Here is a 27,858-nt window from a genome sequence, read left to right on the forward strand (position 1 = left end):
CTTTAGATTCCCTAGCCAAACTATAGTTCTTAGCCATGATATTTTCATGTTAGTACAAATAAGATAAACCATCAGCTAGCTTCTCCTCTCTCACTATTGTCTATACAGTATACTGATACTTCCTGTCCAGCACTCAAATAGTATGGGATCTTACTCATATTTTCATCTATTTTTTTTTTCCTTCCTGCCAGCCCTCCACAAGCTCCCCTCACACTGACCCACTAAAACACCCAAACATCAGTGACTGTGTCTGTCTCCTCTGTCCCCAGAGTATTCTTAAGTTAATAATGAAAAATTAGAACAGAAATTTATATGCATAGATGTTTATTGCAATAATATGGACAATATTTAAAGATTTGAAAGAAAAATGTTTAACAATAGAATAACTTCCAATAATATATTCATACCACCAGGGAAGAACATTCATACCTTCAATTCAGTTCAGTTCAGTGGCTCAGTCGTGTCCAACTCTTTGCGACCCTATGAATTGTAGCACGCCAGGCCTCCCTGTCCATCACCAACTTCCGGAGTTCACTCAAACTCATGTCCATCGAGTCAGTGATGCCATCCAGCCATCTCATCCTCTGTCATCCCCTTTTCCTCCTGCCCTCAATCCCTCCCAGCATCAGAGTCTTTTCCAATGAGTTAACTCTTTGCATGGGGTGGCCAAAGTATTGGAGTTTCAGCTTCAGCATCATTCCTTCCAAAGAACACCCAGGACTGATCTTTAGAATGGACTGGTTGGATCTCCTTGCAGTCCAAGGGACTCTCAAGAGTCTTCTCCAACACCACAGTTCAAAAGCATCAATTCTTCGGCGCTCAGCCTTCTTCACAGTCCAACTCTCACATCCATACTTAGAATATTATAATCTAAAAATGGTGTTTTAGTAATTTTAAATAGCAAAATATTTAAAAATAATTTTGTATAAAAAGCAGGGTCAAATCTGCATAGATATAATTGTGGTTATATTATGTAATCATGTAACTAGCATATAGATGTATATTTAGTATATGCATAAGTCTAAGAGTGTTTGTGTGTGTTGTATAGAACAGACATTATATACATGAGTATGGACTCCAGAGTCTGGCTGCCTGAATGTGAATCCCAGATTTGTCACTTAATAAGCAAATTACTTAAGCTCTCTTTCCCTCAGTTTCATCCATTTTGAAATGTGGGAAATAAATACACAGTTGAGATTAGATGGCTGAATTCTACTTGTTGTTTATTTGCCAAGTTGTGTCCGACTCTTTGTAACCCCACAGACTGCAGCACAGCAGGTTTCCCTGTCTCTCATTATTTCTTGGAGTTTGCTCAAACTCATGTCCTTTGAGTCAATGATGTTATCTAATCATCTCATCCTCTGTCACCCTCTTCTCCTGCCCTCAGTCTTTCCCAGCATCAGGGTCTTTCCCGATGAGTCAGTTCTTTGCATCAGGTGGCCAAAGTATTGCAGCTTCAGCTTCAGCATCAGTACTTCTATGCAGAATTCTACTTAGAACAATGCATAACAGAGAGTAAATATGCAATTCTTAGCACTTAGGATCCTCCAAGTACATACACACATTATAAGTACACAAAATGAACCTATGCATACACATAGACACTTGCAAAATTATGCAAAATCGAGCAAAGAGTTATCAGTATTTCTGACTTTTGAGATTGTGAATAACTTTTGTGATTACATGTTTTTTCTATTTTCTGAGGTTTTCTGGAATGTGAAAATATGCTTTCATAATCAAAACCAATTTTGCATGGTATTTAAGAACAGATGGATTGAGTTACACACATATAGTACATATGCTTAAAATACAATATTGTATTAAAAATACAATACTGCTTAAAGCAATGCTCAGCATATAGGATGCCTTATAGAAACATGTATTAAGTTAATATAAATAGTAAATTGAGGAAATGGACATAGTAATTAGTAACTAGAGAATATTTAGCCCAAGGGATCTGTAAGAAAGGAAGTTAAAAATGGAATCGTGGAAGGTGAAATCACTCAAAGACTTAAGTATATATTTGATAGGCAGCATCAAAGAAGCTTGTACAAAGTCAGAAAATCTGTGACAAGAAAAAATAAGCTTCATGGCCAAATTTAGATTCCAGATAAGCTAGGGAAAATAAGATCAGAGTAAATGGGATAAATTTGTTTGAAAGAGGAAAAACTTTTACATGATCCTGGAATAAGGAATGCAGGGTTGGGTTTTGGTATGTCAAAATTCGTATTTTAAAAAGCAAAAAATAGTCCTGTTTTTAATTTTTTGAGGAACCTGCATACTGTTTTCCATGGTGGCTTCACCAATTACATTCCCAGCAACAGTACTAAGTTTCCTTTTCTCCACATCATCGCCAATGTTTATTATTTCTTGTCTTTTTGAAAATAGGCATTCTGATAGAAATGAGTTGCTATATCATTGCGGTTTTGATTTGCATTTGCTTGATAATCCAGCAATTCCACTCCTGGATATCTATCCAGAGAAAATGAAAACAGTAATTCAAAAAGATATATATGCCTTGACATTCATAGCGGCGTTATTTGCCATGGTCAAGATATGGAAGCAACCTAAGTGTCTGTCAACAGATGAATGGTAAAGACGTGAAACACACACACACACACACACAAACACACACACACGTGTATTACTCAACCATAAAAGAGAATGACACCTTGCCATTTATGACCACATGGATGAATCTGGAGGGTACTATGCTTAGTGGAGGAAGTCAAACAGAGAAAGACAAATGCAGTGTATTTTCACTTATATGTGGAATCTAAAACAATATACAAATAAACATAACAGAAACAGACTCACAGAGAACAAACTAGTGGTTACCAGGGATGAGAGTGAGTGTAAAGCGTTGACAAGATAGGTGAAGGGGATTAAGAGGTACAAACTACTAGGTATAAATTAAGATACAGAAGGAAAGTTGTGACCAACCTAGACAGCATATTCAAAAGCAGAGACATTATTTTGCCAACAAAGTTTCATCTAGTCAAGGCTATGGTTTTTCCTGTGGTCATGTATGGATGTGAGAGTTGGACTGTGAAGAAGGCTGAGCGCTGAAGAACTGATGCTTTTGAACTGTGGTGTTGGAGAAGACTCTTGAGAGTCCCTTGGACTGCAAGGAGATCCAACCAGTCCATTCTGAAGGAGATCAGCCCTTCTTTGGAAGGAATGATGGGATTTCTTTGGAAGGACTGATGCTGAAGCTGAAACTCCAGTACTTTGGCCACCTCATGCGAAGAGTTGACTCATTGGAAAAGACTCTGATGCTGGGAGGGATTGGGGGCAGGAGGAGAAGGAGACGACAGAGGATGAGATGGCTGGATGGCATCACTGACTCGATGGACATGAGTCTGAGTGAACTCTGGGAGTTGGTGATGGACAGGGAGGCCTGGCGTGCTGCGATTCATGGGATCGCAAAGAGTCGGACATGACTGAGCGACTGATCTGATCTGATCTGATCTGATATAATATGTAGCACAAGGAATATAGCCAGTATTTCATAATAACCTTATAATCTATTTTAAAAAGTCACTGCTATACCCCTGAAACTAATAGTAATAGTATAAGGCAACTCTACTTCAATAAAAATAAATAATAGGGGCATTGAAAATGAATAATCCATACACTCTGAGAAATCAAAAGCGAGATGGGTGGGTGCAGGTTGCCTCTGGAGAAGGGCGAACCTGCAGAGAATGCTGATGGCTCCAGGTGGAGACTGTGGGGAGTGGGCTAAGGATGGTGAAGACTCTCATCTCTGATAAAGGTCAAGTGAGGACACTGGTCTAAACCAACATACTTCAGAAGTGGTAACTCATGGATATATACGTATATATGAAGAAAAGACATGAAGGCAAGGCTGGACTTTCACAGGGTGGATCATTTCATTCCCACTTATATTTCCCTGACACAGTTATTCTGTAGCTAATTAAATAATAGTTTCAGGCTCTCAAATACCTCATATGATTCAACAAAAATCTAGCAAAGTTTGAAACTTTCTCAATAATTCTATTTGTTGATATTGCTAACAGTATAATATATATTTTTATAACAAGCAAGTATCTCATTTTGCATTTAATCCCCTGTTCAAATAAGTTTCTCTAATATATGACTAGTTATGAAAGAATTTCAGGAATTAAATAAAAAATATCAGTTGGCCATTACAAGTTTTAATATACTAGTATTATAAAGTTTCTTAGTATCCTAACCGATGTTTATTAGATCTGTAAATATTAGATCAGATCAGAACAGTCTATTAGTCGTGTCCGACTCTTTGTAACCCCATGAATCGCAGCACGCCAGGCCTCCCTGTCCATCACCAACTCCCGGAGTTCACCCAGACTCACGTCCATCAAGTCAGTGATGCCATCCAGCCATCTCATTCTCTGGCGTCCCCTTCTCCTCTTGCCCCCAATCCCTCCCAGCATCACAGTCTTTTCCAATGAGTCAACTCTTCGCATGAGGTGGCCAAAGTACTGGAGTTTCAGCTTTAGCATCATTCCCTCCAAAGAAATCCCAGGGCTGAGCTCCTTCATAATGGACTGGTTGGATCTCCTTGCAGTTCAAGGAACTCTCAAGAGTCTTCTCCAACACCACACAGTTCAAAAGCATCAGTTCTTTGGCGCTCCGCCTTCTTCACAGTCCAACTCTCACATCCATACATGACCACAGGAAAAACCATAGCCTTGACTAGACGCACCTTTGTTGGCAAAGTAATGTCTCTGCTTTTCAATATGCTATCTAGGTTGGTCATAATTTTCCTTCCAAGGAGTAAGCGTCTTTTAATTTCATGGCTGCAGTCACCATCTGTAGTGATTTTGGAGCCCCCAAAAATAAAGTCTGACACTGTTTCCACTGTTTCCCCATCTATTTCCCATGAAGTGATGGGACTGGATGCCATGATCTTCGTTTTCTGAATGTTGAGGTTTAAGCCAGCTTTTTCACTCTCCACTTTCACCTTGATCAAGAGGCTTTTTAGTTCCTCTTCACTTTCTGCCATAAGGGTGGTGTCATCTGCATATCTGAGGTTATTGATATTTCTCCCGGCAATCTTGATTCCAGCTTGTGTTTCTTCCAGCCCAGCATTTCTCATGATGTACTCTGCATATAAGTTAAATAAACAGGGTGACAATATACAGCCTTGACGAACTCCTTTTCCTATTTGGAACCAGTCTGTTGTTCCATGTCCAGTTCTAACTCTTGCTTCCTGATCTGCATACAAATTTCTCAAGAGGCAGATCAGGTGGTCTGGTATTCCCATCTCTTGAAGAATTTTCGACAGTTTGTTGTGATCCACACAGTCAAAGGCTTTGGCATGGTCAGTAAAGCAGAAATAGATGTTTTTCTGGAACTCTCTTGCTTTTTTGATGATCCAGTGGATGTTGGCAATTTGATCTCTGGTTCCTCTGCCTTTTCTAAAACCAGCTTGAACATCAGGAAGTTCACAGTTCACATATTGCTGAAGCCTGGCTTGGAGAATTTTGAGCATTACTTTACTAGCGTGTGAGATGAGTGCAATTGTGCGGTAGTTTGAGCATTCTTTGGCATCGCCTTTCTTTGGGATTGGAATGAAAACTGACCTTTTCCAGTCCTGTGGCCACTGCTGAGTTTTCCAAATTTGCTGGCATATTGAGTGCAGCACTTTCACAGCATCATCTTTTAGGATTTGAAATAGCTCAACTGGAATTCCATAACCTCCACTAGCTTTGTTCATAGTGATGCTTTCTAAGGCCCACTTGACTTCACATTCCAGGATGTCTGGCTCTAGGTCAGTGATCACACCATCATGATTATCTGGGTCATGAAGATCTTTTTTGTACAGTTCTTCTATGTATTCTTGCCACCTCTTCTTAATATCTTCTGCTTCTGTTAGGTCCATACCATTTCTGTCCTTTATCGAGCCCATCTTTGCATGAAATGTTCCTTTGGTATCTCTGATTTTCTTGAAGAGATCCCTAGTCTTTCCCATTCTGTTGTTTTCCTCTATTTCTTTGCATTGATCCCTGAAGAAGGCTTTCTTATCTCTCCTTGCTATTCTTTGGAACTCTGCATTCAGATGTTTATATCTTTCCTTTTCTCCTTTGCTTTTCGCTTCTCTTCTTTTCACAGCTATTTGTAAGGCCTCCTCCGACAGCCATTTTGCTTTTTTGCATTTCTTTTCCATGGGGATGGTCTTGATCCCTGTCTCCTGTACAGTGTCACAAACCTCATTCCATAGTTCATCAGGCACTCTATGTATCAGATCTAGGCCCTTAAATTTATTTCTCACTTCCACTGTATAATCATAAGGGATTTGATTTAGGTCATACCTGAATGATCTAGTGGTTTTCCCTACTTTCTTCAATTTAAGTCTGAATTTGGCAATAAGGAGTTCATGGTCTGAGCCACAGTCAGGTCCTGGTCTTGTTTTTGCTGACTGTATAGAGCTTCTCCATCTTTGGCTGCAAAGAATATAATCAATCTGATTTCGGTGTTAATAAAATCCACCACATACAATTGGCCCCTCAATGAAAATATTTGTGGGAACTCATGGGTCCATGAAATTACATCTGAAAATTTTATTAATGCTGTCAACATTTGAGATTTTTAATTTAATATTTTTAATTTAATAAAAATACACAGTAAATTTTAGATTCTATGGCAAAACCTTAAAATTTAAATTCTGTGGCCAGAATTAATATTTGATTATATGGCTTAAATGGATGAGATATTTATCTTTATATACCTAAAGGTAATAGATTTAATAAATTTAGTAAATAAAGCTAACATAATGGTATAAGCAGAGGATTTGGTAGTGTAAGTTGATTTAATTCTTAACTATCTTAGAGGAATTAAAAGCAACTTTTCTAATCTTCTTTCCTTTTCTCCCTCCCAGAATCATATCTTTTTCTTTATTTCTGCACTAGCAATTCTATTGCAAATAGATAAATGAGGCATGAATATTATAGCAAATTTGACTGACCTTATTTTCCATAAAGAGATAAAAAAGTAAAAAATACAATAAAATACAATTTTGTGGGAGTTCTATCAGAAATCAGTTGGCATTTATCAGCTTGGTATTATTTTCAACCAAAGGGGAAATTCAGATTTGTATGGGTCTCTGAGATTTTTCTGCTTACAGTTAAAAAATGCAAATTCTGTCAACTTCCTGCTTACACACATGCAAACCAATCCAAATAACTTAAACTACTTCCTTTTTATTTAATCTCTTTTCAAAATGGGAATTTCTAAAAGCAGAAGACATGTTCTTAAAAGTTGAAATGACGTGTCATCATTAATTTTTGCTATTTGAGGTTGTCAATTGCATATGTCATAGAAATGATTAATCATCAAAATTTAATAACCAGAAGTAAACACAGAACATCAACTGTGCTACTAGAAAATTATCTGTGATTGAATCAATATTTTTGTCTTCACATTTGAATGTGTAAGCAAGTTTTACAGCCAGAGTTCTATAGTTCTTGACAGACGTGGCAATAATAATAATATTGTAAATCTTTAAGAGCTGTGTGACTCTACTACTCAGTTTCCTAGGCATCAACTCTGAGGTGCCAACTGATGATATAAAACTCAAATACAAACTTGTGCAGTATCAATGTCAAAGTTAAATCTTAAATCATGAAAAACACACCAACAATGGAAATCACTTAAAATGTAAAATTCAACAGAAATAGTATAGCTCATTGACACGATCTGCATTTTCTCCTAATCAGGACAATTTCAATAGAAACATTTTTTAAATTATAATTAAAGTTATTTAGCATGTAGCTATGGAAGGAAGAAAATACCTTATGTAAAACATTTAAATAAGGAAGTGGAAGTCTACACATAAAGGGCATTTTCAAACTGCAACATATGGAATTTATCAGAAAAATGAAATTAGAATGTACAGAGTTTCAGCTTAATTTTAAAAAGACAAAAATGTACCAAAAAGATGTTCATAAACATTATATAATAGATTGCAATTTAACAATATACATTCTAGATGCCTTAAAGGATACTTAGGTGCCAATGGTTTATATTAGAATTGAAGAACAACATAGAATCTAATTGTCCCATATCCTGCATAATTTTTAGTTAGCTTAATGTGGTTATTGTGAAGAGTTAGACACTTACCCTTGAATTCAAGGCCATTTCTCTTGTCTTTAGAAGTCACTATGGGTACAAAAATGGGGAGATATTCCCTTAGATCAAATGCTGTGCTTTCACATTCTGAAGCACATTTCTACGCAAAAATATATCAGTGAACTAAGATATTATAAAAATTAGGATAATATATAGAGCAGTATTTAGTATTTGGAGGACATAAGTAAATGGGAATACCATAGTAGCCAAAAATATGAATGATAAATTATATTAATCCATCTATAGAAATAAGTTACATACTAAATATGTATATAAAGATCTTCTGTTTAAATCCATATCTTTTACCTGCCTCCAATCCTTCAATAATTTTCACCAAGTTATGCTTTTATATGTTAAAAGAATATCCTAGCTATTGTAAACAGTACTGCAATGAACATTGGGGTACACGTGTCTTTGTGAGTTATGCTTTTCTCAGGGTACATGCCCATTAGTGGGATTGCCGGATCATACGGTAGTTTTAGTTTTTTAAGGGGTCTCCATGCTGTTCTTCATAGTGGCTGTATCAATGTTCATTCCCACCAACAGTGCAAGAGGGTTCCCTTTTCTCCACACCCTTTCTAGAACTTATTGTTTATAAATTTCTTGATTATGCACATTCTGACTGTTGTGAGGTAATACCTCATTGTAGTTTTGATTTACATTTCTGTAATAATTAGTGATTTTGAGCATCTTTTCATGTGTTTGCTGGTCATCTGTATATCTTTGGAGATATGTCTATTTAGGTCCTTCACCCAATTCTTGATTGGGCTGTTTTTTTGATACTGTGTTCCATGGGCTGCTTGTATATTTTGAAAATTAATCCCCATAGATGGCAGCCCACCAGGCTCCCCCATCCCTGGGATTCTCCAGGCAAGAGTACTAGAGTGGGTTGCCATTTCCTTTTCCAACGAACAAAGCTAGTGGAGATGATGGAATTCCAGTTGAGCTATTTCAAATCTTAAAGGATGATTCTGTTAAAGTGCTACACTCAATATACCAGCAAGTTTGGAAAACTCTACAGTGGCCACAGGACTGGAAAAGATCAGTTTTCATTCCAATCCCAAACAAAGGCAATGCCAAAGAATGTTCAAAGTACCACACAATTGCACTTTTCTCACACGCTAGCAAAGTAACACTCAAAATTCTCCAAGCCAGGCTTCAACAGTACATGAACCATGAACTTCCAGATGTTCAAGCTGGATTTAGAAAAGGCAGAGGAACCAGAGATCAAATTGCCAACATATCATCAAAAAAGCAAGAAAGTTCCAGAAAAACATCTAAAAGATGCTTACTCCTTGAAAGGAAAGTTATGACCAACCTAGATAGCATATTCAAAAGCAGAGACATTACTTTGTCAACAAAGGTTCGTCTAGTCAAGGCTATGGTTTTTCCTGTGGTCATGTATGGATGTGAGAGTTGGACTGTGAAGAAGGCTGAGTGCCGAAGAATTGATGCTTTTGAACTGTGGTGTTGGAGAAGACCTCTAGAGTCCCTTGGTATACAAGGAGATCCAACCAGTCTACCCTAAAGGAAATCAATCCTGAATATTCTTAGGAGGGACTGATGTTGAAGCTGAAACTCCAATACTCTGGCCACGTGATGTGAAGAACTGACTCCTTGGAAAAGACCCTTATGTTGGGAAATATTGAAGGATAGGAGGAGAAGGGGATGACAGAGGATGAAATGGTTGGATGGCATCACCGAGTCGATGGACATGAGTTTGAGCAAGCTCCATGAGTTGGTGATGGACATGGAAGCCTGGTGTGCCGCAATCCACGGGGTCACAAAGAGTCACGTGACTGAGCAACTGAACCTAAGTTTGCAAATATTTTCTCCCATTCTGAGGGTTGTCTTTTCATCTTGTTTATAGTTTCCTTGACTGTGCAAAAGCTTTTAAGTTTAATTAGGTCCCATTTGTTTATTTTTGTTTTTATTTTCATTATTCTAGGGGGTGGGTCAAAAAGGATTTTGCTGTGATTCATATCAAAGAGTGTTCTCCCTGTGTTTTCCTTTAAGAGTTTTATAATGTGTGACCTTACATTCAGGTCATACAGAATGAAGTAAATCAGAAAGAAAAAACAAATATATTAAAAGAATAGAAGTAATGACTACATGTGTGTGTATATTTCTGTATGTCTGAAAACAGAACATTTAAAACTGTTCCAGGTAGCTGCTTTAAGAATGCTGTTAAAAACATAGCTCCACTGAAGTGTAAATGTGAGTTTCTTAGCTATACTATGAAATACAATATAAGATTAATGTACAATGTAGTTATTCATTCATGAGGTTGATGGGATTTAGCTTTAATTTCCTTTTCTCACTGTACCATGAAGAAATAAACAGTCACAGGATGATTTCATATTTTACAACTTCTCATTCATGGAAACAAGAAAAGATTTAGAAATATACAGATTATATAGAAAAGAGCAGATTCATTCATTCACATTCAAGTTTGTCATCTCTAAATCAGAATAAGAGAATGATGAAGAAAATCTATTAAGAAACAATATCAATCAGTATTAAATGCAAATAAGTAAGTGAGATGATTACCGGCTCATGTTCTTGTAAATAACGCAAACATTTTTGTGCAAACACACGTGGCCAAGAAAAGATTAGAATCTTTGTTTGCTGTCTTGGAATTCCATCTTTTAAAATGTCAAAGCTTTCCTATCACAATATTCACTTTACCTTCAAAACTTTAATATAAGGCTTTACTCACATCAGCATTTGGATTCTGAACTCAGAAATAAAAGAACAGAAATTGTGCTTCTATTTCTATAGGTCTTATATACTATTAAATTTTCAATCTGAATAGTGTAGGTTTCAAATATATATTAACTTACAAGTCTAGAATAATTGGTAAACCAACACTGAGGTAACATTTCCTTATTTCTACTCTCTAAAATGTCTTACTCAGTTTTGCCACCAAAAAATTACCTTTTGCAAATGTGAAATACACAATATGACCTTTTTTATGAGATTTCAGCACAAAATTATCTAATCCAGCTTCCATGATAGTGTTTTTAAATAAAGGGAATGCAGTTAAGTATATAAGATTTCTTTAATGGTAAATTAGTATTTTTATATTAAAGAAAATGTTTCTTACACATGTGGAATGTTCCAGACATTGTTCTAACTGTTTGGTATAAAGAAATGAGCAAGACAAAGAATATTCTTGAAATAATGGAATTACCTTTCTTTCTTTTTCTTTCTACCTGTTTGTCCATCCACTGACCCATTTATTTATCTATGGCATATATGTATGGATAACTGTTCATCAAAACAGCAAAAACATTACAGTCACAGAGGAAAAAAAAAGACTTGGTGTTTAGTTATGTTCACTGTATTAGTTCATTTTTAAAGTAATATAAATTGTAAGAAGACACAATCTCACCACCTGACCTTGTTTTTAAATTTGTGATTTCTAAAATAGCTAAAAGAAATGTTCACTGGAAAATGTTGTGGACATTCTTATATTTGAATTTAATAGGAAATACTGTTCAGGGGTATTTATCTATGAACAAGTTGAACACATTCTACTTGCTGTGCAGTTTTCCACAAGGTCAGAACACGGTTTATGATCTATGAAGCCAACATCCATTACCTTAATTATCGTAGTTCTAAATGATTATCAATATCTGATAATGATTGAAGCCACTTCCTTTTTTTTTTTTTTGCTTTCAGAAATAGCATGCCTATTTTTGAAACTACTTTCTTTACTCCCTTCTATGTGAATATCAATACAATTTGATAAATTCCATGTGGATTTCTGTTTGATATTCTGATTGGAAATGCAAGAACTTAAAGATTAGTCTGGAGAGAAATGACATTCTTATTATAACATATTATCCATTGTTTTGGCTTGTTCAGAGCCATATTTTAAGTATTTTGTTCATAGATTTTGAATTGTTATTGGAATTTTTTCTTATTATCTTTAGTTAATTGAACTTTTATCAAGAAAATTTAACTTTTTATATAATGGGTCTGTACCTTGTCTTGGATATATGTTTTGTCTGTACATAATAGCACAATTGCCTCTTTCTTCTTGCTTATTCATCTACTGTGGTACAACTTTGAATAGCAGATTTACTGGTTATTTTTGCTATTTTGGTTTGTTTCTGAACTCCTGAGTTTAAATGATTGCCTGTAAATAATAATATTTGATTTCTTTAAAGTAGAAATTCTAAGTAGAAAATGGAACTTCTCAGATATTCTTAGTTTTAACCATGAACATGGGTTAACATTTTAAAATTGTTTTATTATTTTTTATAATAATCATTCCATTTTCTGAGTTGAATTGGTAGAATATATTAATACATTTTTGATAGAGAACCTTTCTTGAATTCTGAGGATAAACACCATATGGTCATGACGCATATTTTATAACACTTGTAGGTTCCATGTGCCAAAATTATCACTTAGAAGTTTTTCACCCATAATCATACATAAACCTGTAATTCTCTTCTTTTATACTATTTTTGTCAAGTTTAAGTGTTAATAATTTCCTGTCTTATAACATATGTTAGGAAATGTGCTTTTGAATTTCTCTAAAATGTTTTTTTATCTGTTTCTTAAAGTTGATAAAACTCACCTATAAGAATAGGTTTTCCTAAATAGCTTTCCTCCTTTTTTCTTGATCAGTTTTGTACAGGCTTTTGATAATGATGAGAAATTCGGGAGATTCTTCAAGTGTCGTGAATGTCTTTTCTCCCTTCTTCCCTTTGCTCTATAAGGGGGGAATTTGGTTCTTGCCACACTGAGTCATATTCATCACAGCCCACATTTGGATCCAGAGACAGGCACACTCTTGCCTGCAGCTACACTCCTGTTTTATGTTTCTCTGTTGTTTCTGGCTAATGGAGAGTTTTATCTGTACCACTAAACATGCTTAGGTTTCTTAATGACTTTATAAAAACAGATCTTATTTCTTACTGCTATGTTTAGAGAAAGCACGATCAATGTATAATCTTACCACAGCATTTTGAAAAGGACTGCTTATATATTCTCATGTCAGCATTTTACATATGAATGTGTAAATGATGGGCGCTATTAGATTTTAGTATCATAGCTAAAACACCATTGTATCATATATGGTTTCTATTTTTACTCACCCAGAATCTTAAAAGGATACAATATGTAATTATACCACCAAACACTTCCATTTCCCTGGATTAATGAAGATCCATTGGCAGCAATTTGGAAAATGTAACTTACTGTGCTGAAGCAATAACTCATATAGTGACCCATAAAAGTTAATACAATTTTAGAAGGGTCTAATATAGTCTCAAAGAAGAGCTGGAAGAAAGTGGGTCACTCTGTCAGCAAACCCAACAAATACATCCCAAAGAATAGTGGTGATAAAAATGATTCAGAAACAGAGACCATGGTAACAAAATAATTCAGTTTTGCAAATTGCTTCATGCATATAGAAGCAAAGAACTGTGTCTATGATTAGTCTTTCATTTTACTTATTTTAAAAATATATATAACAGCTCTTTAAAATTATTTATGATTACAGTGGGCAGTATTAGAACATTTCTCTTGAAAACTAAAAATGCTTTCAAATGTGTTTTATCATTTGACCGTTTTACAATTCTGTGAGACAGAGTATAGATCTGTTTCTAAACCATGCACACACACTGAGCTAAAGTGCGTTAAGTAGATTTTCTATGTTACATGAGTCTTCTCATTCAAAACAGTAACTGTTTACTGTAATGCATACATACACACGAAGATTTTCATTTCTTTTTTGACAATAATGGGCAGATGTGAACATTGTAGTTAAAATTTTTCATGTATCTTTGTTAATGTTAGCTAAAAGACTCTCCTTCCATAAATTTGTTTTTTTAAGTCTATATTTTGACTCACATTCAAAATTTCTTATAGTGCATGCAAATATGAATCATTAACTATGCACAGTGATAAACAGATCTAACATATAGCTCAAAGAATGCCAATAATGTTAAAGCATCCAAAATGGAATGTCACTTTGTAACACAGTAAGATGTAAGAATAATTTTCATTTTTTATTATGGCTTTAGTTTAATTTCAGAAGAAATATAAAAGGAAAAAAAGTGTGTATCATTGTTGTCAGAATTCTTTTGTACAAGTGAGAGACCACTTGCCATAATATTATAAGTAAAACATTTCAATAGAAGGCTTAAATTATATAAATTTAAATAATTATATAAAATTTAATAAACTATATAAATTTAAAATAATAAGAATTGTCTGAAAATAGAATATAATTCCTTGTGAAATAGTCCCTGATTCTGGAATGATTCAAGTATAGGTGATGTTATCAAAGGGGTTATTAAATCAGCATGGTGGTTGGATAAGTAATCCTTATGATTTCTTCCAGTTCCAATTCTTAAAGAGTCTTTGAAAATTTTAATTATTAAACCTCCAGATGTTGACTTTGAAACCTCCTTCTTTCTGAAGTTAAATATTATATATTTTTCTTTAATTCAGTGAATGTTTCTGTAACACCTATTATGTACCACATGCCATGTAATCTGACTGTGGCTCAGATCATGAACTCCTTACTGCCAAATTCAGACTTAAATTGAAGAAAGTAGGGAAAACCATTAGACCATTCAGGTATGACCTAAATCAAATCCCTTATGATTATACAGTGGAAGTGAGAAATAGATTTAAGGGCCTAGATCTGATACATAGAGTGCCTGATGAACTATGGACTGAGGTTCGTGACATTGTACAGGACACAGGGATCAAGACCATCCCCATGGAAAAGAAATGCAAGAAAGCAAAATGCCTGTCTGGGGAGGCCTTACAAATAGCTATGAAAAGAAGAGAGGTGAAAAGCAAAGGAGAAAAGGAAAGATATAAGCATCTGAATCCAGAGTTCCAAAGAATAGCAAGAGGAGATAAGAAAGCCTTCTTCTGCGATCAATGCAAAGAAATAGAGGAAAACTACAGAATGGGAATGAATAGAGATCTCTTCAAGAAAATTAGAGATACCAAGGGGACATTTCATGCAAAGATGGGCTTGATAAAGGACAGAAATGGTATGGACCTAACAGAAGCAGAAGATATTCAGAAGAGATGGCAAGAATACACAGAAGAACTGTATAAAAAAGATCTTCATGGCCCAGATAATCATGATGGTGTGATCACTGACCTAGAGCCAGACATCCTGGAATGTGAAGTCAAGTGGGCCTTAGAAAGCATCACTACGAACAAAGCTAGTGGAGTTGATGGAATTCCAGTTGAGCTCTTTCAAATCCTGAAAGATGATGCTGTGAAAGTGCTGCACTCAATATGCCAGCAAATTTGGAAAACTCAGCAGTGGCCACAGGACTGGAAAAGGTCAGTTTTAATTCCAATCCCAAAGAAAGGCAATGCCAAACAATGCTCAAACTACCACACAATTGCACTCATCTCACACGCTAGTAAAGTAATGCTCAAAATTCTCCAAGCCAGGCCTCAGCAATATGTGAACCGTGAACTTCCTGATGTTCAAGCTGGTTTTAAAAAAAGCAGAGGAACCAGAGATCAAATTGCTAACATCTGCTGGATCATGGAAAAAGCAAGAGAATTCCAGAAAAACATCTATTTCTGCTTTATTGACTATGCCAAAGCCTTTGACTGTGTGGATCACAATAAACTGTGGAAAATTCTGAAAGAGATGGGAATACCAGACCACCTGACCTGCCTCTTGAGAAATCTGTATGCAGGTCCGGAAGTAACAGTTAGAACTGGACATGAAACAGCAGACTGGTTCCAAATACAAAAAGGAGTACGTCAAGGCTGTATATTGTCACCCTGTTTATTTAACTTCTATGCAGAGTACATCATGAGAAACACTGGGCTGGAAGAAACACAAGCTGGAATCAAGATTGCCGGGAGAAATATCAATAACCTCAGATATGCAGATGACACCACCCTTATGGCAGAAAGTGAAGAGGAACTCAAAAGCCTCTTGATGAAAGTGAAAGTGGAGAGTGAAAAAGTTGGCTTAAAGCTCAACATTCATAAAACAAAGATCATGGCATCCAGTCCCATCACTTCATGGGAAATAGATGGGGAAACAGTGGAAACAGTGTCAGGCTTTATTTTTCTGGGCTCCAAAATCACTGCAGATGGTGACTGCAGCCATGAAATTAAAAGACGCTTACTCCTTGGAAGGAAAGTTATGACCAACCTAGATAGCATATTCAAAAGCAGAGACATTACTTTGCCAACAAAGGACTGTCTAGTCAAGGCTATGGTTTTTCCTGTGGTCATGTATGGATGTGAGAGTTGGACTGTGAAGAAAGCTGAGTGCCGAAGAATTGATGGTTTTGAACTGTGGTGTTGGAGAAGACTCTTGAGAGTCCCCTGGACTGCAAGGAGATCCAACCAGTCCATTCTGAAGGAGATCAGCCCTGGGATTTCTTTGGAAGGAATGATGCTAGAGCTGAAGCTCCAGTACTTTGGCCACCTCATGTGAAGAGTTGACTCATTGGAAAAGACTGTGATGCTGGGAGGGATTGGGGGCAGGAGGAGAAGGGGACGCCAGAGAATGAGATGGCTGGATGGCATCACTGACTCGATGGACGTGAGTCTCGGTGAACTCTGGGAGTTGGTGATGGACAGGGAGGCCTGGCGTGCTGTGATTCATGGGGTCGCAAATAGTCAGACACGACTGAGTGACTGAACTGAACTGAACTACCATGTAGTATCACTGGGCACAGAGTGGTATTTAAAACAAAGACATGATCCCTGTCTTCATGATGCTTACATATGGAAAATATAGATATTAAAAGCATACACCTGTATCTAAGTGGGAAATCACATTATGGTATGTGGCTTGAACTAAAAGATTAGGATGCTGGGAGATTAAGAGTAAAGTTCTATGAGATCAGGAAATGCTTCATCAAGACAGTAACACTTAAGCTGTCACCTGAAACTGGAGAAAGAAGTCAGGGGAAGAATGATGAGCATGTCTTGGTCATTAAAAAAAAAAAAAAATCAGGCTGCTAAAAGTATAGCTGTGGGTAAAATTTTGGAGATGCATAAATTAAAAAAAAAATCAGTATTGATGAAACATAAAGAAGAAACAGAGATGTGCATAGAAAACCATTTAGAAGGTTTACATTGTCCCAAGTATTGGAAGGAGTTCAAACATTTATTCTTAAGTTTAACGAGAAGCTACTGAAAAATATCACCCATAGAGGGACATAATATGTTATATTTCTAGAATTCCACTCTCTAAAATATGTGCTGAAACTGGAGCTATGAGTTGAAAGCTAGTGTAGGAATCCAGGGAAGAGTTTATGATAATTTTGACCAGAGTAGTAGCAGAAAGATGGGGAGAAAATTCAAACATAAAAGATTTAATTGAATGTTCTGATTTATTGGGAGTGGCTGAAGTATAGGTGAAGAACTAATAGTTTCTGAGCAAGATGAAATAGCTGGTATCAAACTTACCCAACTGCTGTAAATAGTTATCAAAATGGGGCAGAATGTATAAAATATATATAAAAAGACATTTGAAAGCAATGGATTATGCCATGAATTTTTATTTTTTTTCTGTATGTTGAAAAAATTTTTTTAACTTTACAATATTGTATTGGTTTTGCCACACATCAACATGAATCCGCCACAGGTATACATGTGTTCCCCATCCTGAACCCTCCTCCCTCCTCCCTCCCCGTATCATCCCTCTGGGTCATTCCAGTGCACCAGCCCCAAGCATCCAGTATTGTGCATTGAACCTGGACTGGCGATTCGTTTCATATATGATGGTATACATGTTTCAATGCCATTCTCCCAAATCATCCCACCCTCACCCTCTCCCACAGAGTTCAAAAGACTGTTCTATACATCAGTGTCTCTTTTGCTGTCTCGTACACAGGGTTATTGTTACCATCTTTCTAAATTCCATATATATGCTGTATTGGTGTTTTTCTTTCTGGCTTACTTCACTCTGTATAATAGGCTCCAGTTTCATCCACCTCATTAGAACTGATTCAAATGTATTCTTTTTAATGGCTGAGTAATACTCCATTGTGTATATGTACCACAGCTTTCTTATCCATTCATCTGCTGATGGACATCTAGGTTGCTTCCATGTCCTGGCTATTATAAACAGTGCTGCAATGAACATTGGAGTACATGTGTCTCTTTCAGTTCTGGTTTCCTCCATGTGTATGCCCAGCAGTGGGATTGCTGGGTCATATGGCAGTTCTATTTCCGGTTTTTTAAGGAACCTCCACACTGTTCTCCATAGTGGCTGTACTAATTTGCATTCCCACCAACAGTGTAAGAGGGTTCCCTTTTCTCCACACCCTCTCTAGCATTTATTGCTTGTAGACTTTGGGATCGCAGCCATTCTGACTGGCGTGAAATGATACCTCATAGTGGTTTTGATTTGCATTTCTCTGATAATGAGTCATGTTGAGCATCTTTTCATGTGTTTGTTAGCCATCTGTATGTCTTCTTTGGAGAATTGTCTATTTCGTTCTTTGGCCCATTTTTTGATTGGGTCATATAAACAAATGGGACCTAATTAAACTTAAAAGCTTCTGCACAACAAAGGAAACTATAAGCAAGGTGAAAAGACAGCCTTCAGAATGGGAGAAAATAATAGCAAATGAAGCAACTGACAAACAACTAATCTCAAAAATATACAAGCAACTCCTACAGCTCAGTTCCAGAAAAATATATGCCGTGAATTTTAGAAGGGAAGTATTTGAAGTGGGACCTACACTAAACCTGCATGTCTCACGAGGAACATTTTTCAAAATGCTGCATAGAGAAATAGAGCCCAACAGAGAATACTGGTCTCAGTGAGTGTAGGACACAGATCAGAGTCTGTGACTGTGGGAGTAGCTGGGGTTTAGGTGGCAAAGTATCAGGAGAAAAGCAGAGAGACACACTCCAAACGTCTGCATAGAATATGTCCTAGGTCCTCTAACAGGTCCTGTGTTGACCATGTGCAAGACTCAATTCTGGAAGGTCCTACAGAGAACAGATACTGAGGAGCTGAGAGCTTTAGAGATCTCACTGTTCTGGCGATAAGCTGAGATTCCTTCCCAGTTGTACTGGAGAAACCTTGATATACACATTAAGACTTGCATTTGAGATACCAGAAACGCTATTCCTACAAGCAAAATCATGCTTTAGTTGTAAGTTGTTGTTCAGTCACTAAGTTGTGTCCAACTCTTTGTGACCCTATGGACTGCAGCATGCCAGGCTTTCCTGTTCATCACTATCTCCTGGAGTTTGCTCTAACTTATGTCCACTGGGTCATCCAAACATCTCATCCTCTGGGGATCAACTGAAGTACACCGGTACTAAAATGGATTAACACCAGACTCCAACCATGTCTTAGTCTGTTGAGGCTGCCATAACAAGACACCACAGGGTAGCTTACAAACAACACACTTGCTGAGATACCTTATAATGTATGAATATTATACAATTTGAGGGGCATGCAATAAAATAATGAAATGGAAATACACTTGAATTTGAGTAACTCAAAATTTAAATAATTCTGTATTTAAATAAGTATTTGTAAGGAATGCACTGTAAAATGTTATTGACATACATAACTTCCTTTTCCACACAATGTATTTCTGTTTTTCAGAAGACAAACATTCCAGAAATTCACCAGTCACAATCAAACAACTAGAACAGTGTTATGACTGATATTTTCAATAGAATACAAGTAATCTCTACAGAGTTTATTTACATGCTCACATTTTGGAGGAAGGACACTACAGACAAACGTTAACAAAACAATGGCATATACTTTTTATAAGCGGTAGGAAGGGACCATTTTAAGTTGTCCCAGTGGAAGCCAAATTAATAATAATTAAGGAACATAAACCTTAAAAAGGTAATCCCAGACAATAAACTTCCCAAACAGGAAGGATAAGATTGTTAGACTGTGGGTCTCCATCTCTCACTTCTTCGTTCTTAAATATGACAAAGGTCAGTTAAATCACAATAGCTGAACAGGGGAAATATATTTTCACCTTATGTCTTGATGATATCCATTTAGTATTAGTGAAAATACATTGTCAACAGAAAATAAGGGAAAAACCTATAATAACATGATCTCCAAAAACTTTCAGTGATGACTGACCCAGAGACTTCTGCTGCACCATAGCTAGCTAAAACACAGGAAGAATAAACAATATGTTTCATATATGCATTCATTGCAAAGAAATATTTTTAAGTTCTAAGGATAATTAACATTAATTTACATTAAGACATTGCTTCATGTCTCATTACAGAGCAGACAGTAGTAGCTGTTGCTTCCTCAGTTATAACTGCAATTAATTACATATATTTGAGATTTTAAAATGTGTGTGCATTTTCCTATTATAGATGCGTAGAAGTACTATAATACTTAAGAAAACCATTTAGTTAATTTAGTTTATCTAGAAGAGAAACTGACTGTGCTTTCTCTTATATGGAATATGAGAGTTAGTAGAAAATAAATTTTGCTTTTCCTCAAATGTTTATTGCTATTTCTAGAAGAAAGGATTTAAATACTCTGCCTCCCAGCTTACTTCTGCACTTCACGTGTGGTCAGTAACCCTATTTGTCTATCAGGCAACAGTCATGAGGTAGTATAAATTGAGATGTATTGCTCTAAGTATAAAGTAAATATCAAAAAATTACAGCAACCTTTTGTTATTAAGGTACAATTGACATATTAGTTTCAGATGTACAACCTAATGATTCAATATTCGTATATATTGTAAAGTAATTGCCACAATAAATCTAGTTAGCATCTACAACTACACATAGTTAGACTTTGTTTCTTTTGATGAGAACTTTTAAGATCTATTTCCTTAGCAACTTTAAGTGTGCAGTAAGTGTGCAGAATTATTAACCCTAGTCACCATGCTGCACGCTGCATGCCCATGTGACGTATTTTGTAATTGAAAGTTTGCACCTTTTGACCCCCGTAAGCATTTGACCCCTTTCCTCACCCTTAGAATCTGTCAACCAGCAGTCTGTTCTCTGTATCTGTGAGCTTCATTTGTTTAGATCCCCCTCTACGTGCGATCATATGGTTTCTGTCTTTTCTGACTTCTGTCACTTAGCATAGTGCCCTCAAGTTTCATCCACATTGTCCCAAATGGCAAGATTTTATTTTTTATGAATACATAATAGTGCATTGTAAATTTGTATATACAGTGTTTTCTTTACTGCCTCATCCAGTGATGAACACTTACGCTATACCCATATCTTGCCTGGGCTTCCTGGTGACTCAGACGGTAAAGAATCTGTCTGCTATGCAGGAGATCCAGGTTCGATCCCTGGGTCAAGAAGATCCCCTGGAGAAAGGAATGGCTACCCACTCCAGTATTCTTGCCTGGAGAATTTCATGAACTGAGGAGCCTGGAGGGCGACAGTCCATACAAAGAGTTGGACACAACCAAGCGACTGACACTTTCACTTTCCTATCTTGGCTACTGAAAATCATGCTGCAGTAAACATAAGGGTGAAGAAATTCTGTTAGTATTTTCATTTTCTTCAGATAAATAACTGGAAGTAAAATTGTTAGATCACATGATGGTTCTATGTTTAATTTTTTGAGGAATGCTGATATTACTTTCCATAGTTTCTGTGCTGGTTACACTCCTACCAGCAGTGCACAGAGTTCCCTTTTCTCCACATCTTTGCTGGCATTTGGCATTTCTTGTCTTTCTGATGGTACCACTCTAACAGATGTCAGGTGATAACTCACTGAGGCTTCTATTTGCATTTCCCTGATGATTAGTGATGCTGAATAGTTTTTCATGCACCTGTTGGCCATCTGTATGTCTTCTTTGGAAAAATGTCTATTCAGATACTCTGCCCATATTTTAATTGGATTGTTTGGTGTTTTGCTATTGAGTTTTACGAGTCCCTTATATGCTTTGGTTATTACCCCTTAACAGAATAATGATTTGCAGATATTTTCTCCCATTCCCAGACTGCCTATTTATTTTGTTGATGGTTTCCTTTGCTCTGCAGAAGCTTTTCAGTTTAATGTAGGCTCACTTGTTTATTTTTGCTTTTGTTGCCTCTGTTTTTGGTGTTAGAATCATTGCCAAGACTAGTGTCAAGGAGGTAACTGCCTATGTTTTCTTCTAAGAGTTTTATTGTCTCAGATACTTACATTCAAGTCTTCCATCCATTTTAAGATACTTTTTGTGTATGGTGTAAGACAGAGGGAGGAGAAGGGGATGACAGAGGATGAGGTGGTTGGATGGCATCACCAACTCAATGGACATGAGTTTGAGTAAACTCCAGGAGTTGGCGATGGACAGGGAGTGCAGCAGTCCATGGGGTCGCAAAGAGTCGGACACGACTGAGTGACTGAACTGAACTGAACTGAAGACATAGGTCCAATCTTACTCTTTTGCATTTGACTTCCCGGTTTTCCCAATACCGTGTATGGAAGAGACTGTTCCTTCCCAAACATATATTCTTGGCTTCTTTGTTGTAAATTAATTGACCATATACGTGTCGGTTTTATTTGTGGGCTCAGTATTCAGTTCCATTGATCTGTGTCTGTTTTTATGTCAAAACCATAATTTTTTTTTGCTTACTATCACTTTAATATAATTTGAAATCACGAAGTATGATGCCTCCAGCTTTATTCTTCTTTCTCAAGATGATTTTGGCTATTCAAGGTCTTTTGTGGTTCTGTACTAATTTTAGTTTTTTGGTGTGTATTTCTGTGGAAAATGTCAGGGGAATTTTGAGAGAGATTACATTGAATCTGTAGATTGCTTTTAGTAGGATGGCTGTTTTAACTGTTAATTCTTCTAATTCATGATTATGGACTATCTTTCCATTTATCTTTTTTATATTTATTATAGGTTGATAGTTGGCAACATGTTGGATATGTTAGGTTGAGTAAAACATAATTTCACAAACTTTTTCCTTTTTAAAATGCGGCTCATATCTGGCTCACATTGTATTTCTGTTGCATGGTGACATTTGAAACTTTAATTTTTAATATTGAAAATAAGGAGAAGAAGGATAGGTGTTTTTCTGGTCAGCTCCTTTTCAGGAAACTCTTAATATGCTTTAGTGATGCTAATCTGCTGATCTACTCCATTATGGAAGCCACATAAAGTCTTAGAAATAAGAGCTGATGCTGTACATTAAACAATTTTCTGTATTTGTTTTTAAGGTAATTTATTACACTGTTTTATTATCTATTATTTGGTATTGACAATGCACTGCATTAAATCCCAAGTAACATTTAATTTACCTACAGCAACCACAGTACAATTCTAGACCATAAACCATAGGAAAAAAAAATATGTCAGCAGTTGACTGTCATTGCATAACACACATTTATGGCTATAAAAGACTTTTACTCCAAGTACCAACTGGGATTATTATATCATAGTATAGCTGTGGTGGTATAAAGCATACCACAAGGAGAGCCAAGTAGAAAACCTTGAACACAGAGGGTCTAAAGTCAACTATTGATGCCATATATCCTAAAATCGTTCAGAGTCTTTTTCTTTCTTGCCAAGAGTTCCTGTCAAAATAGGAGGAGAGAATTATTCTGGCAGAAAAAATATAGAAAGCACGGGTGGGAGTTGGAAGCCACTCACTGGGTGATAGAAGAGCTGCCAAACTAAATGCCACATGCTCCTCTGATATAAAGGGTGACGCAGAAATTAAAAGCAGGACAGAAGGCAGACATACTAAGTGGGGCTGTGTGTGAGCCAGAGCTACAGAAGGAAACCAAAGATCCAGATGATGCTTGGGTGGCCAGCTGGGTCCTGCCATTTCCTAATGGAAACCCTGTCTTCTCTCTATACCAAAAACTACTCTTTTCCAGTGCTGCTGAAATGCTTAAAGATTTTGCAATGTTTAATAGGTATTTTAATAGGAAGGTGTCAGAGTATTTCAAATATGACAAAGACAGTGCTGCCGAATTGCTATGGATCTTCTTGCTTAAAAACCAACAGCTGGAACAAATTTTATTCTTCCCCTCAGTCTCTCTGACTCACTGTTTAAATTGTCAAGGTAACTGTCATTTTGTGATAAGTTGAACTACTGATGTTTTCTCTATCATTAGGATCACATGGTATGAAGGCTATGGAAATTTTAGAAAATGAATTGATAATAATGTAGGTACTTTGACCTGAATAAATATCTCCTCATATAAGAAAAGTTAAGTCAACAAAACACTTAACAGAAAAAAAAAACCAAATAAACAGTGAGAACATTTCATCCAAGGAAAAAGTATCAAGAAAAGGAAACGATATAATATTGTAAGAAGTTAGAATAAAATACAATAAATACCCAAAGAAAAGTTAAATTTTGAAATTCTATGTGTGTGTGTTTAATTTTGTTAGGAATCTCCTACAAGACATGATGTGAGATGGCCTTTATGATGGATATGGGACATTATTAGGGAAGCTGTTGTAGTTAATGACCAAAATGGTGGGGGGGACCCAAAAAACTGTCTAACTTAAGAGAAAGACGAAAGCAAACCCATGAAACAGATTTTAAAACTGTCTTGAGTGCAGAACACTAGCAACTATGAAAACTGAACAAAGTTGAAAAGCCGTCTCAGAATTCAGAGGAAACGAGTATCTACGAGTTAAAAGTGCATGGAGACTAGATTTATGGCCTAGGGTGTGATCTATCCTGGAGAAGGTTCCATGTGCGCTTGAGAAAAAGGTGAAATTCATTGTTTTGGGGTGAAATGTTCTATAGATATCAATTAGGTCTAACTGGTCTATTGTATCATTTAAAGTTTGTGTTTCTTTGTTAATTTTCAGTTTAGTTGATCTATCCATAGGTGTGAGTGGGGTATTAAAGTCTCCCACTATTATTGTGTTATTGTTAATTTCCCCTTTCATACTTGTTAGCATTTGTCTTACATATTGCAGTGCTCCTATGTTGGGTGCATATATATTTATAATTGCTATATCTTCTTCTTGGATTGATCCTTTGATCATTATGTAGTGTCCTTCTTTGTCTCTTTTCACAGCCTTTGTTTTAAAGTCTATTTTATCTGATATGAGTATTGCTACTCCTGCTTTCTTTTGGTCCCTATTTGCATGGAAAATCTTTTTCCAGCCCTTCACTTTCAGTCTGTATGTGTCCCCTGTTTTGAGGTGGGTCTCTTGTAGACAACATATATAGGGGTCTTGTTTTTTTATCCATTCAGCCAATCTTTGTCTTTTGGTTGGGGTATTCAACCCATTTACGTTTAAAGTAATTATTGATAAGTATGATCCCATTGCCATTTACTTTATTGTTTTGGGTTGGAGTTTATACACTGTTTTTGTGTCTCCTGTCTAGAGAATATCCTTTAGCATTTGTTGGAGAGCTGGTTTGGTGGTGCTGAATTCTCTCAGCTTTTGCTTGTCTGTAAAGCTTTTGAAACCCTCTTACACTGTTGGTGGGAATGCAAACTAGTATAGCCACTATGGAGAACAGTGTGGAGATTCCTTAAAAAACTGGAAATAGAACTGCCATACAACCCAGCAATCCCACTGCTGGGCATACACACCGAGGAAACCAGAATTGAAAGAGACACATGTACCCCGTTCATCGCAGCACTGTTTATAATAGCCAGGACGTGGAAGCAACCTAGATGTCCATCAGCATATGAATGGATAAGAAAGCTGTGGTACATATACACAGTGGAGTATTACTCAGCCATTAAAAAGAATACATTTGAATCAGTTCTAATGAGGTGGATGAAACTGGAGCCGATTATACAGAGTGAAGTAAACCAGAAAGAAAAACACCAATACAGTATACTAATGCATATATATGGAATTTAGAAAGATGGTAATGATAATCCTGTATGCGAGACAGCAAACGAGACACAGATGTATAGAACAGTCTTTTGGACTCTGAGGGAGGGGGGGATGATTTGGGAGAATGGCATTGAAACATGTATAATATCATATAAGAAACGAATCGCCAGTCCAGGTTTGATGCAGGATACAGGAAGCTTGGGGCTGGTGCACTGGGATGACCCAGAGGGATGGTATGGGGAGGGAGGTGGGAAGGGGGTTCAGGATTGGGAACACGTGTACACCTGTGGCGGATTCATGTTGATGTATGGCAAAACCAATATGATATTGTAAAGTAAAAAAAAAAAAAAGAAAAAGATTACACCCATTTTAATTTGTTTTATAAATTCATTTTTAATGAATTAATGAAATAAAATCATCTACTTTAAAAAAAAGTGCATGGAGATAACGTAATTGATACAGTGAAAAAACATGGCAAAGCAGACATCTACCGACATTTCTGAAGGAATAATTAATGATCTTGAAGTGGAAATAAAACATGGAAAAATAAAAATACATCAGAAATAATATTGCATCTCATCTCTTTCTCAATTGAAATTTAAAGACTTGCACATGCAGATTAAATGTACTCTTCACAATTACATCTAACTTAAATCAACTATACTTCAGTTTTAAAAAGCTACATCTAACTTATTAGCTACAAATTTACCTTGGAATAGTTCCTTTTCACAGAGTCAAAGAATAAGACTAATGTTAGTACTTTTGTAGCAAAAAAAAAAAAAGAGACAAACATTAAATTAATGACAGATATCTCTTGTATAACACCAGCATAGCAGAACAGTGTTTATTGATGGCACTATTTTGTGAACCTAGAATTATATTCAACCCCCAAACTGTTCTTCACAAGTAAAAGCAACTGGAGCTGCTTATCCTTCTTAGACAAATTTATGAGACATGTCTCCCAGATTACTGAATGAAGAAGCAACATAAAGAGATCAGTAAGAGCCAAATCAAATGTCAGTTAAACTTTAATACTAGTTAAGAGTGCAAATAAAAATACTTAAATATGCTTTCATTTAAAAAATGCAAATACCAAAACATCTTAAAAGTATGGTCAACACAGAGAATATGAATCTGAGTCTGCTAAGTCACTTCAGTCGTGTCCGACTCTGTGTGACCCCATAGATGGCAGCCCACCAGGCTCCCCCGTCCCTGGGATTCTCCAGGCAAGAACACTGGAGTGGGTTGCCATTTCCTTTTCCAATGCATGATAGTGAAAAGTGAAAGTGAAGTCGCTCAGTCGTGTCTGACTCTTAGCGACCCCATGGACTGCAGCCTACGAGGCTCCTCCGTCCATGGGATTCTCCAGGCAAGAGTACTGGAGTGGAGTGCCATTGCCTTCTCCTGAGTCTAATCCCTGGTAAATATGAATTGGGAAGCGTGACACTTAGTCTAAGTTTAAATATATATGAAATTATGACTTTATTTAGCTGGATGGAAAAGATAAAGGAATTGTCTCTCACACAGATACCTCAATCACCTGAAAAGTGACATAAATTTAGGGGCCCAGCAATACCAAAAGTGTGGAGTAGGTTGACTACAAACATCAAAAATGATGAGTCATTGATTTAAGTCTAACGTGTAACAGTTACACGGGCTTCCCTAGTGACTCTGGTAAAGAATCTTCCAGCCAAGCAGGAGACACAGGTTTGATCCCTTGGTCAGGAAGATATATCCTGGAGGAGGAAATGGCAACCCACTCCAGTATTCTTACTTGAGAAATCCCATGGACAGAGGAGTCTGGCAGGCTACAGTCCAAGGGGTCGCAAGAGTCGTACAAGACTTAGTGAGCAGACAACAACAGTTATAAATTGAAAATCAGGGTAAATGTATTTAATAAAACTATAAATGTATATCTCTAGTTTATGTATTTTTACTCAAGTAATTTCTAGACGGGCAGGAGGAACAAAGCCAA

General features: G+C 36.5%; 1 protein-coding gene across 5 annotated transcripts in view; it reads right to left on the reverse strand.

Annotated features, from left to right (window-relative positions):
* Positions 1-307: 307 nt before the first annotated feature.
* The window catches only part of CCDC102B (coiled-coil domain containing 102B), a 281,611-nt gene continuing 254,060 nt past the window's right edge, over positions 308-27,858 (reverse strand). For 2 of the 5 annotated variants that reach the window (XM_019987018.2, XM_070778681.1), the window contains 2 exons: positions 8,125-8,163; positions 308-1,489 (listed from right to left, as the gene is read on the reverse strand). In XM_019987018.2, the coding sequence (XP_019842577.2) occupies positions 8,154-8,163 (10 nt within the window). In that variant the 3' untranslated portion in view covers positions 308-1,489; positions 8,125-8,153. Of the gene's footprint in view, positions 6,450-8,124; positions 8,165-27,858 lie in introns of those variants that run through there. The other 3 variants (XM_070778680.1, XM_070778682.1, XM_070778679.1) reach the window with 2 other exon arrangements.

This window comes from Bos indicus, chromosome 24 (assembly GCF_029378745.1).
Source record: "Bos indicus isolate NIAB-ARS_2022 breed Sahiwal x Tharparkar chromosome 24, NIAB-ARS_B.indTharparkar_mat_pri_1.0, whole genome shotgun sequence".
In the NCBI taxonomy this organism is placed as follows: Eukaryota; Metazoa; Chordata; class Mammalia; order Artiodactyla; family Bovidae; genus Bos; species Bos indicus.